Raw genomic sequence first — 13,311 nt, 5'->3', positions numbered from 1 at the left:
GTAGGTGATAATGTTTTTATCTAACAAATACGTGAATATTATTTTTTTATGTCCTCTGTTTTAAAGGTTCGTAATGAGGCCATTAGTGTTGCCATTGGCATTTCTTCGGAAATTTATAACTTGACAGGCGTCATAGACATCAATTATTAAATAAATAATTTAATAAAACAAAATAAAATTAATAACATTTTTATGTTTAATATTTTAATTTCAAAGTTAACGTTTATCTGTGAGAGCACAGTATAAATAAGAAATGGACAACAATGTCTCCTCTATTCTACGTGACACTGGCAGAATATAATGTTCACGTCTTTGGACGGATGATGACCATATTATAAAAAAAAAAAAAATGTTGTTTTTTTTTTTATTTTATTCTAGAAATATGTTTGTTAATGTTCTGCGATCATAATTTTTTATATTCATTAACGGTAAACCTTAAAAAATATCTTTGTAAACCCCTTTTCAAAGTAGGCGTGTTATAAGTATGACGTGGTTGTGTGTTTGTGGCATCCTAACTCTCAAACGGATTGACCGATTTGAATGAGATTTTCTTCATTTGAAAGCAGTTCCGTTGCGGTGGTTCTTACCTACGTTTGTTTAATATCAGTCCAGCGGTGTAAGAAAACCAGATGTTAGAAAATGATGTAAGGCATCTTTGATCACACGCTTCATTCTTGCCAGTGTGATCGTTAAGTGATAATGCGATAGGGGTTGTGCACTGCACATATCTAAGTTATACAAGGTATTTCGTTTCCTGCCAGTAACTTGCCGGCGCTGAATGTCTTCGATCTGTGGGAAGGCAGTTAGAACTGCTAAGCAATTGCTGGTGGGATGTAAAGTACTCCTGGATAGCGGTCAACACTCGCGTCGTCACGATAGCGTTCTGGAAATTATACGTGAAGCGTTTAGTCTTTCGGTAGCCAGAGGGCGAATGGAAATCACTACAAACGAGCGATCAAAAGGTTTTGTGAGGGAAGGCACTAGGGCTATAAATTCAAACGTCAAGCCTTACTCTATCCTTAAAGCGGCTCCCGATTGGACTATAATGATGGATACGTATGAGAAACAATACAAAATCCCCGAGGATATTTGTGCGTCGGCCTCCAGACCAGACATATTTATGTTTTCGCGTATTTTAAAGCGCGTTGTGATGATAGAGCTTACGATTCCTTCGGAAACGAACATCCCCAAAGACCATACCATCAAGGTCAACAAGTATTACAAACTCACTAAGAATAGGTTCGTCGTGGATTTACTAAAAGACTTGGGCCTGTTCAGAACTCACATCAATTCATTCTTGTGACCCTGGTAGGTTCTTTTCAAATTTGGTTAGTTAGAGAGAGGAGCTAGGACGGTGGAGGTGAGCGTTTAACGCGCGTTAGATAGAGGCCTTAAATCTACAGCTGGGTCGCAAGTCCCAGGCACTGTTGAAGCTCCTCTCCTCGCAACGATGGACCCGGCACCTGCACGGTGAATCCATTGAATGACGGGAAAATTCATCTCTTAAAATCAATAACTATACGAAAAACGCATTTTTTAATTTTTCCTACTCCATATACGTATTTGGTATCTAGAGTGCTGTACTCTATAATGAAAACAAGTTTATTCAAAACATTTAAAAATAAATTAAACTGACTTAATGTTGTATTTATATAAATGTCATTATAAGTCGTATAAATCAATGAGATAGAAGAGGATAGGATTTGGCAAGTTCGTGTACAGGAGGGATTTAGAGCTTCATGTGACTAGACATAAATAACGCTGGCCTACAGTCTAGATCAATACAGATAGTGTACTTCGAGACTTATTTATCTCTTTATTATATATATATATATATTGTCTGTTAGTCTTTTTAAAAATTGTTATAAAGATATCAAGTAATTTTCTTCTCCAAAAACATTATCGTCTTTATGTCGTTATGATTTACTAAATCAATGAGTATTTTTTAATTGTAATGTTATTTATTAATACAGATATATATAGGTATAATTTGTATCTTAAATTCAATATATATGTGTTATAAGGCGGGGCGTTGTCTGTCAGTATGCCAAGCTCCTCCTGTTTGCGTGCGCGCAACTTTTTAGATCGTTATAAGATCACATCAGTGGGAGGAATTGATATTACGAAACTAGCTTCCAAAATACATTTAATATTATATATTTATACACAAATTATGTACATATAATGAGCTACGGATATGAATGACTGGTTAATTTTGATGTGTGGTTATTTTTAATAAATATTACTGTACGAAGATCGCCGGGTCAACAAGCATGTATAGCTGATGTATACACCGACTGAGACTGCTGAGGGAACAGCACGAGCTCCTGGCGTGACCCAGAACACTTCTGGTAACAGACGAGTTATCTGATGAGGACGCTATCCTAACATCAAGCGCTCGTGTAGTCTTAGGTATAGCTTGTAAGATTTAATATCTATTTATTATCATATTATTATTATTTAATTTCAATAATTTTCCGTGAAAATGGCTGCTAGTGGACGACACCATAGAACTAAACACCAAGTATGTTGTCTATTAGTTTTTGAAATAAACACTTTCCACCCTCATGCGACCACCACTATTATTGGCCAGATTCAATAGATGTTTTCACGCTTAAGACACATTTTTGTTATCGCACCAAGTCAGGATTTTTAAAATAAATCGTAAAAAAATTACTTATATACTTATAGTTACATATATTTGGTAAATCAGTAGTTTTTTTATGTTGAGCAATTAATATATAGATATGAGGTTTTAATGTCACATGTCAGTACGAGGCTTTCATCTCGTCGTTTGTGAACTATAGGTAATCCTTACTATACGTTTGTATACACACTACACACGACGCGTTTTGTGTTCGTTAATATATGAAATGGGAATGCTGCGTTTTTGGTGTGATTATGACTACATGATACGAGTTTTGTTACAGGAAAAGTGGGGTAGAATCCTTTTATTACGACCCCGCTTACACTGACGGCCCGGTTACTACTCCGTGCTCACGCTACGGAGTCGTATAATCGGAATGTCGTCTTACAAAATAAAATTAAAACACAAAAATATGTTTAATAACAGAGGAGAGAAGTTTTTATTTTGTTATATATAATTTTTATCAGAAATATTAAGAATTATAAAGTCATAGATGATTTAATTTTTTTTCTGGTTGTATTTTTTTATTGCGATTTAAAATAAATTTAATTAAGTTAACTAAACACTCGAAAGTATTTTAAACTCTCATGCTTCCCAACATATACTATACAGAGTAGGTACGATTTAAAAGATTATTTTAATATAAACGAGATTGTGCTAAGGAAATCCTACTTTGTGACGAATTCTTTATTTTTTATCCTTAATCTAAGTTCGTATTCACACACTACAAACGGAGCGTTAAAAGTCTTTTATTCGAAATACGCCGCTTCTATAGTATTGAATGAAAAGTGGAAAACGATCTAAAGTTTAAAGCGCTTGAGGTTAGCTTATAAAAAAGTATTATAAAATTTTATAATTTTAAACATTTAGTATCGCGATTATTGTTTAATTTTAAGCAAATCTTACTTTATTTTCCATTTTCCATGTCTTCTTTTGTCTTATATTAAAAATATTCACTCAATTACATTGAAAATTATCTTGATTCACGCTAATTGTCACGAGAGATTTAGGAAGAGGCTGTACTTTTAGGAACTGACGATCTTTCATACAAAATAAACCAATCAACTTTTGGTCAAATTATTTCGTGATCAGTGTCATTCTGTGAAAGATTTTTCCAAGATTAATGATGATAGTTATACCGCATCAGCTGTAAACTCATTCGACCGCAGCGAAGTCGTGTAAATAACTAAAAATTTATTTCACAACATTACACAAGTGTAGATCAAGAAAATTAACAACGAATCCAACCAATCAAATTAAAACGATACCTACAAATAAATATTATTTATATTTGAGCAATGTTTAATTCATTTTACTATGTAATGTGGTCACGTTTCATTTGCCAGAGCCTGTACGATGCAGCGCAGCCTCGCTAGACTGTTCAGTCCGCACGTCGGGTCACCTGAAACACATCACTTAAATAATAAATGCTAATAAAATATGCGTTTAAACTACTAAAATTCAATAAAAAAAACAAGCTAAAATTATTATACTTATTTTGAATATAAGAAAAAGTAAAGTCAGTAAGTAAAAAGTACCTAAATTATAATGTTTTGAAGTGATTACTCATGGGATGGTAAACCGCTCGTAACGTAACTCCCTCTCTATCGGACATGACAGCAGTCACACTCAAGCGGCGAGTTTTTCGAGTGACATTTATTGTGTTCACAAACAGATTATAAATTTAATGTATATAAAATTTTAGTAGTAACCTTTACTTTTATATAAGTAACGCATGTTTTAATTAAATAGTTATTTTGAACTAATTTGCTTGTGTTATTATACGTAGTTCACTTACCGCTGAGGAAGGGCTTCTCCTTTTCGTTTTTACTTTGCTTGCTGTCAGGCTTCCTCGCCGGCTCTGCGTAGTTCTTGCAGCTGTCGGAGTCCAGCTGTTGGTACGGAATAGAATTGTAATATTCTAAATAAATATAATAATATTAATAAAATTTAAATTTATATTTTTTAAGACATCGAATAGCTTCTGATAAATCAATGCAGTTACGTAATTTACTTTCTTACGTTTTGCTAATGAAAATTTATAGAAACAAAGTAAATTTACTTTAAATATTAAATACGATTATAAACCTTGTTTATTAGATGTTTTTATTTAATCACAATTCAATACTAATGCTGATGCTTTGCGGAAATGTATATCACGTCAGGATGTCTTTGACTGAACATGGGACGCGTGTTATCAGCTAAATATATCAAGTAACGTCAGGTGCTATAGACGTGGCGGAACGAGCGGACAGACAGACAGATATATTGTATTAATTGAACTCCAAAGTCGGGCGAAGTATGTAGTGTTATTGTCCTCTTAACTAGCCTCAGCACATGGCTTCACACGATTAGAAACAGCTTGCGTGCGAAATAACCTATAAAATTACATAGGTTGTACATATTTTTTAATTTTCATCGTTGTATGAATGTTTGTTACATCTTCACTCAAAAATTACCAAACAGATTTCGATTAAACTTTACATCAATATAGATAAGGTGTCAGATTAAGATAAAGGCTATAATTTATCCCTATATTGTATTTAGTTCCTTCAGGGGCAAGGCACAACGGTTGTATTGTGTATTCACTGGTCACAGTTTATGCATTTCTGTAAAATATTATACATTCGATAAAAGACACAGTCTATAACTTATAATGATCTTTTAACCGCAGCACTCGCAAAATTAAATTAATATCATTTTATAGTTAAACGAAAGCATTACAAGAAACACTTACAGAAGCAACACACGCTATAACAAACGCAATACTCTTCTGTGTCCGATGTTTACATAAAAAATGTACTCGATAGTAATTACTTATTGCTGATGTGTGGTTATAACCTTGTTAGTTCTGTTTTATTACGACATTACCGTTCTAATATTTGTTGATTTTATACTGACTTTGTATTCAGATGATCGTTTTTGATATTTTATTGCAAGTACGAAACACTTCAATGTCTTTAATATCGAATTGTGTGAAACACAAAAAAAGGGATACGAATGACTAAAAGATTGGAGAGAGTCGTGGACAGCTATAAACGTGGTTGCTATGAAAAGGGAGAATTGATTGTATTAGGAATAACTATAATAAATAACAAAGATATAGATTAATGAATTAAACTAATAACGGGACGAGATTAACATTTTTTTTGTCTCTTGATCACGGTTGCTGTGAAGTAACCGAAACGTCGGAAGTTTGTAGTTTAAGATAATAATAAAAACGCGTACTACATCCGAGAATATTAGTTTCATTGAATGTAACTCGAGAAAGTCTTAGACCTCATTATATAGAATACAACTTGGTCCAACGATATATAATTTTTGCTTCAAAACAAAGATATTTTCGATAGACTTAAATATAGACAGATTATACAGAATTTGTAGTCGGCGACACGACGTTATAAGACGAATAAAACGCTCTTGGGACGGACACATTTGATCTTGCATCTTATTAATTTATTTGTTAGTGAAGTTAGGTTTATATAAAAATATATATTACATGAAAAAAGTTACTTTCACAATAAATTTAATTAAGTATACTCGATGAAAAAATCGAAGCAATGTAATTATACTCAAAATTATATTAAAAAAAAAAAATTCTTAACCGATGTAAAATGAAATACTAGTTTTTAGTGAGACGTATAATATATTAATTCTAGTGAATATTCCCGGCTAACCGTTGTTGTGAATGTGTGTACGTATCATTATTTATAGATATCTAACCGAGGAAATCTGTCGCGATGTTAAATTGCCATTAATACGTGTCTAAATTATTTATACGTACACGTGTGTTACTCGAATAGACTACGAGGAATTCCTTCAGACTATGCGATTGGCTTATTTAATTGGTAGACGACTGTTCATAACGAAACATTGTTTATATTTCATTAGTTGTGAGTTTAAATATTTTATATCCGCCATTTTGTATGTTCCGGAATCAGGGTCGGTGAGAAATTAATAAGGGCGACATGTATGTCGCGTGACGACACACGCGATGCAACTGTCGGCATGTGATCCTGAAGTAATTACAGGGAGGGAAGGGATGCGATATAGACTATGTGTTATACTGATGTCTGGTTTACATTATTGTAAAGTTGCATCAAAATCAGTTCAGTAGTTTATCTATAAAAGTGTAACAAACATACACACAAGCTAAATAATATAGGTAAGGTCTTGTATTTCGTACGTAGACATTATTTGACGTATTTAGTCTTTTGATAGCTGCTCCGCGGAGTCGACGTTTCATCGACACGATTGTTTTAAGAAAAAAATTTTTATTTAATCCTATATATTTATAATTTGAGACCGACTTTTATAAGTAATGTATTTACTTTATTTTTTACCTGAAGTCAATTCTTTAATCTTCTAAATAATCACAATATTCAAGAAATTTCTTATAAAATACAAAGATTATGTGAATTTATAAGAAATAAGAATATCTTGTGTATATTATTGTACATTAAGTTTCAAGATATTTCCTTTAAATTAGAGTAAAAACTTATATTGTTTATATATACAAGTTTTTGCCCGCGACTTCGTCTGCGACTTTCAGCATTAGGAATGTATAGCTGACTGAGCGGACTCTGTTCCTCCTCAAAGACAGTAAATAAGAAGATTTTAGATTTTATGAAGCTATTTTATTTTCTTCTTCGATCGCATGAAAAATAACTAATGTCCTTTTCCTGGTTCTAAGCTATCCCTCCACCAATTTTCAGCCAAACCCGTACAGCAGTTCTTGAGTTATAAATAAAGTAACTAACACGACTTTCTCTTATATATAAACATTAGTTAATTACGATCAATTAATAAATTAAATGAAACTCGTCACACCTCGTCTGCCCGTGATCACGGTTGCTGCAAAGTAACCGAAACGTCGGGATTATGTAGTTTTTTAAATAATAAAATCCGCGTAGTAAATCCGAATAACACTAGTTTCATTTAAATGAATACTCGCGAAAATCTTAGATCTCATTAATAAATTAAATTATATATTTTACTTCCATTGCTTAGTTTCATTTTAGTCAAATTTGCACAATTCTCTTTATCTCATATAAATTTATCGCTTCTGAAGAATTAAATATTTTTTCTTGGACTTGACAGATGCTTCTTAAATATACCTACTACCTATCTACTAATTAATTAAAATTATATGTATATAATATATTATATAGAGTGTTTAGCTCAAATTGATTTATATAAGGCATAAATATTTTTTTTATCAAATCCAAAACTTCCTGCTTTAGAAATTAAAATGGATTTCATTTCAAACGTTAAGAGAAGTAAAGTAAAGTTTTATACGAAAGAGAGTACGTTTAACTTGATAAATAAAATTGAAAAACTAAGTTTATGAAGAAAATCTTATTATTTTAAGCGTTTACGTGAGTTTTATGAAAAATTTTTGATGTTGAAATTACATAAAGTATTTATAAATATTATAAGTTTGCCCAGGACTATACAAAAACCGTTACCATACAAAATCCATAGCATATTTCCAGCTGTACTTACAGCGGTTGCTGCTCTAAGGGCGGCTTGGAGCCTCTCAATGTGCTGGATGGCTGCTCGGAGTATCTCCAGCTTAGGCAGACGTCCACTCCCAGCCCGAGCACGTATTCGTAACTCTTCGAAAGCAGCGTTCACCTGGAAGTAACAGAAGCTACAACCTTTCACTCTGAGTAAATTTTTAACCGACCTGCGCGGATCTAACAATTCTCTTCACATTATCTACAATAATGTAAAGTTAAATTAAAACTGGTTCAGCAATTATGTAGATTACGACAACATCTTAGATTATCATTTGATGATTCCACATACACACACACTTAAACGCCGTGATGGATTGTTCCCTTCCACTAATTCACGCCACCGGCATCCCATCTCATATAAACTTTGACAGATTTATGCAGAGCAATCACAATATTTAAAGGCGTTTACAAAACGGTACAACACAAATAAAAATAAATGTCCGCTTTGAGGAGCGTAATAAATTTATTTTTATATGATATTAAGATGTCGTGTGTCCTCAGCTTTATTGAATTATATTTCTGTGCCGGGCTTCGCTCGTATATCAAGTGCCTACAGTGTGTAGTCGCTTAATACGAAGCTAGGATACGTTTTGTATTTAAATAGAGTACATGCAAATGTGTTCTGACTAGATCTTAAGTTGAGTTTTTTATATAAAACGTTATTAGGAGTTTTTAAAGGCTTTCGTTTAGTGTTTGAAAGTATGAAACGGAGATTTTTTAATGTACATGATATATAAAAGCCTTTTTGAAACTAACCTTATTTAAATATAAAAAAAAGTGTATTAATTCTGTATATTGGAAGATGAAATTTATGCGAAATATTCAAAATATCTTATCATCTTCCTGAGATAAAATATATATACAATCTTCGTTGAAAAAATTTGTTTGTATGTTATTTTTTTATTCCAAAACTGTGATATAATGATATATATTTTAAATGCAATCAAAGACATCAATCGTTTCATTTTTATCCGTCGCGTTCAGTCAAAATATTTTTCATTTGATCTCAAGATCTCTGAACGATCTGGAACAAAGATACAAAATGTCTTAGAATGAACTAAAAACAGCCATTTCCGGTAACAAGTTGGCGCTGTGACTGACATTAGAAATGAAAATAATTGGATTAATTTTATATATTAATCAATACAAATAAATTAATATAAAATACACTTTTATGGCAGTTGCTAATTTTAAATTTAAATTTGACAGAATCGTTTTAAATAAAAATAATAGAAGACTTAACAAAGCAACTATTGGTGGACGAAGCTGAAAATAAAATTGGTCACGAAAGAGAAGGTTATAAGAGTCTTTGAAAGTGTTATTAAAATTAAGTATCTCAAGTCCCTAAATAATATCTCAAGTCCCGGGGACGGTTAGGTGACTCCATAATCCTTTAAACATGACCGATCCAAAATCCCGGAATCAAATAATCCCGTAATCCCGGAAACGTGATGAACGAACCGTTTATTTATAAAGTTCAATCCCGGAGATTACATTTATATGCTAGTTTTTGCCCGCGGCTTCGTCCGCGAGAACCTCGGAATTGGACTCAGAGAGACATGTATTAGTCTTATAACAATACACACGGGAGACGACTGTCAGCGACATCTATAGTCTGTGTCGCGTGACGTCACACACGGTACGTCGGACGGGATGTGATCCTGAAGCAACGACACCGAAGGAGGGGATGCGATATAGACTATGTCTTATACTGATGTGTAAACTACGTTACTGTAAAGTTTCATCAATATTGTTTCAGTAGTTTTTGTGTGAAGCAGCAACAAACAACCTCTCAATGTATTTTTATGTCCGTATGAAAAATAGTTGTGGTTCTATTCTAGGTATGTCCTATCTGATAGCCTTGATCTAAATATTTGCAGCACTAATCTTTTAGCCTATCTCCGTCTGTAAATAAATTAATTTTTGTTTGATAAACATAATAATATATATTATCGATTTAAGATTTTATAAGTTACTTATTTTTAAATTTATATGATAAAATACAATAACTTACCTACACTCTCTCCCTAAACTCTCTTAATACGTTATATTTTAAGGTAAAAACTGAACACGTTCCGTTTTGATTTTTACAGCGCGAACATGTAGTAAGGATAAAGGTATTGTATCTAAACCATAACAGACCTAATGAATCGGGACATCCCCCTCGCGTTCAGACCGTTTACAAAATAATCAAGTGGACAGACGACTTAAAAGGATTACATCCCTAGATAAGTGTGTTCGTAGCTTTATGTTAAAAATGGATAAATCTCTTCGGAATGATAAACAAATTAAATATAAGGAAAGTTTAATATACGCTATATTTAAACATGTTTAATCATTCAAGTGCCATAAGCTGGCCGAGTTAATACAAACATTATATATAATTTTCATATGTTAAGTGACCAGTTTGAGGATTTACATTCAAATCAAATAAAGTCGAGTCAAATCAAATCAAATCAAATCAAATCAAATCTAAAATCGTCTTCATTTCTGGCTTTCAATAGTTTAAGTTTTAATTATGAATAAAAAGTTGTTAATACTATCGGAATTGACTTCAGACGAGAAACCTTGCAACTACTGTTTTACTTACTTTTCTTATTTAATATATATAATATAGAAAAATTGTTCGCTATTATTATTATGAAATAGCATCTCCAAATCAAAATCTGAATATTATGTGAAAATTACATCGAAACTTATTTAGCGTATTTTCAAAACGCAACAAGCAATACTAATAATTCCTTTCTTTTATTATCTGTCATACTTTTAAAAGTTAAGCAAAGTTTTTATCATCTATATCTATATCTATCTATGTATCTATATATCTATGTATATCTATACCGTCTGTATGTTATTATAAATAGCATCTTCCCCCGAGTACGGGACATTTAGACGATTTAAATTATGTGTGATGGTTAATGCTATTTCGCCATTAGCGAGGGTTTTAGGGTTCCGCGTGCTTTTCATCATTATGTTATAAGCGAGAAAGTGTGTATGTTTGTTGGTGTGTCACAAAAACCACTGAACAGATTTCGATGAAACCTTACAGTTATGTAATTTAAATATCAGAATACGAATAGCGTAGCATAGTAGTCGTAACAGTTTAAGTCTTGACTACATACGGATCGTCTCACGTTTTTCATTCAATACTACGTTTATACTGTAGCGTAAAGGTCCGTGATTGAAGGTGTTGACGCTGAGTGTATAGTTTAAAAATGCAAACATGTTTTAAAGAATTGTAAGTTAGTTTTATTATATTAGCTACAGAACCCTCTCCACACGAGCGCCTCGCTCGCGACGTCTTATTTATAACGTTAACTATTGAATCTCTTTTTCTCGTGTTCTTTACATCTGTAATAAATAACAACTAAATTTATAGAAACTAATAATTTAACTTAAAAAAAATTTTTTCTTACTCCTAGTATTTTTGTTTCTTAAGACTTTACGATTCTTTTCGATTAAGACAGCGAGGATTTGTTATTTTCTTTATTATATACATATAAAGAAACTAAAAAAGTGTAGCCTATGTTACTCTTTATTACATATACTAACTGACAGTTTGAGTTCCGTCAAAATCTGTCGAGCTGTTCCAGAGATAAGCCGGAACAAACAAAGCATACAACTATAAGCATTTTGTATGCGGTTATTTTAATCTGACAAACAGATACTAATACTATATTTGATTATATTTAAATCGTATATGTTTCTAATGTGAGAGTAAAAACGCTTTATTAAAAAAGATATAACAGATAAATAATTAACTGTAAATTGATAAAATTATAGCAAACGTCGAAGCGGGATCGGGAAATTTTATTTAGGATTCTTTTAAAATTAAAAAAATTATATGTTAGGCTTCGTTCAGTTCACTGGCTGTCGTATAAATCTTTTGTATAACCAGTCTGATGAATAAAATGTAATATAAAATAGACACAAAGCTGTATACTTTCAAGACGAAGTAAAAGTTTTCAGGCTCAAAGCTGCAGGTCAGGTTAAAACAAATTATATATGTGTGTGTGTGTGTGTCTGTGTGTGTGTGTGTGTGTGTGTGTGTGTTGACATAACAAAGATTCTTTTAATTTCATAACAAAACCTCAAACACCCAACAATATCAACGAACGCATTTCACTAAATATATTTTTAGTTTATAGTATATGGTGTAATGTTTTGTGACAACGAAGTTTGTATTCAAAGTAAATATAATAAATAATGATAATAGCTATAACTCAATTTCACAGTATATAACTCACGCTATACAAAATAGGATTCGGTAATATTTTCTTTTTGTTTGTCTACAGTAACAGCTATCCACGAGGCTGTATAATCAAAGTTTCTCTGTACAAGTTCTGCCGCGTATATTTAAATAATTTTATTAAACAAATATTCAATATCTATATATTAAAAATGACTTTTACTTTTATTTTTATGATACCCACTTTTCTTAATCTCCTTCTCTCACGTAGCGTGGCCGCTTTCCGCCTGTCAACAGCTGCTGTTTTTCTCTTGCAGGCCTTGCAGGCCCAGGCCAGACATCGTCTGCTGGGTCCCAGCACATGCTGGATGTGCTCCTCGTTCTTTTCCTCCTCCTTTATATCACAACACCCATTGTTTTTCGGTAAATCCAAACTGTAGTCATAGATGGCGCTGTAGCTCATTGTCACTTTGACAGCTGTCACTGGCGAGTCCGATGTCACTTTTTTTTTTTGGTCGGTGCAAGTAGGTTTGTTTTTTCGGAGCGCTTCCCGCCACGACACACGACACACTGAGGGTTCTAAGATTTACAAAATATCTCCTCTATTAATAACCGTACTAGCCGAGGATGCCAATTTATTAATGTTTGTATTCAAATTGATGCCGGTTATATTTTTCATGTTGTTTTTCATTTGATATTTACTACAGTACGTGTCTTTCTTTACGCGTCCATTTGTTTGCCACTTTAAACTCGTTTTTTTTTCGTATCATTTTCAGTTTGATAATTCCATTGTGTCTATAATTATACCCCGATATATTTATATTATTAGATTTTTGGGTCTCCTCTCAAAATAACTGGTATTTATATACATGTTAGTAGGTTTCTGGTAATTGCGGGCTGCTATTGATTTAGTTAATTGATTAATAAATAAGCAAAATTACCTCGTTTATTCG

At 32.4% G+C, this 13,311-nt stretch overlaps 1 protein-coding gene across 2 annotated transcripts; it reads right to left on the bottom strand.

The window, feature by feature from the left end:
- Positions 1–331: 331 nt before the first annotated feature.
- Positions 332–12,946, bottom strand: LOC116776603 (transcription factor SUM-1). 2 transcript variants are annotated; one of them, XM_061525464.1, is made up of 5 exons: positions 12,603–12,946; positions 8,153–8,284; positions 4,446–4,539; positions 3,964–4,049; positions 332–883 (listed from the first exon to the last, which is right to left on the bottom strand). In XM_061525464.1, the coding sequence occupies exons 1-4, from the start codon at positions 12,819–12,821 to the stop codon at positions 3,976–3,978; spliced, it is 519 nt and encodes a 172-aa protein (XP_061381448.1). In that variant the 5' UTR covers positions 12,822–12,946; the 3' UTR covers positions 332–883; positions 3,964–3,975. The 2 variants fall into 2 exon arrangements, with proteins under 2 accessions (XP_061381448.1, XP_032525725.1); XM_032669834.2 differs by lacking the exon at positions 332–883 and having other exon boundaries at positions 3,917–4,049.
- Positions 12,947–13,311: the final 365 nt, after the last annotated feature.

The sequence above is a fragment of the Danaus plexippus genome, chromosome 30 (assembly GCF_018135715.1).
Source record: "Danaus plexippus chromosome 30, MEX_DaPlex, whole genome shotgun sequence".
Classification (NCBI taxonomy): Eukaryota; Metazoa; Arthropoda; class Insecta; order Lepidoptera; family Nymphalidae; genus Danaus; species Danaus plexippus.
Note: the sequence above shows the minus strand (reverse complement) of the source record. Positions and strands in the feature narration are given on the sequence as shown.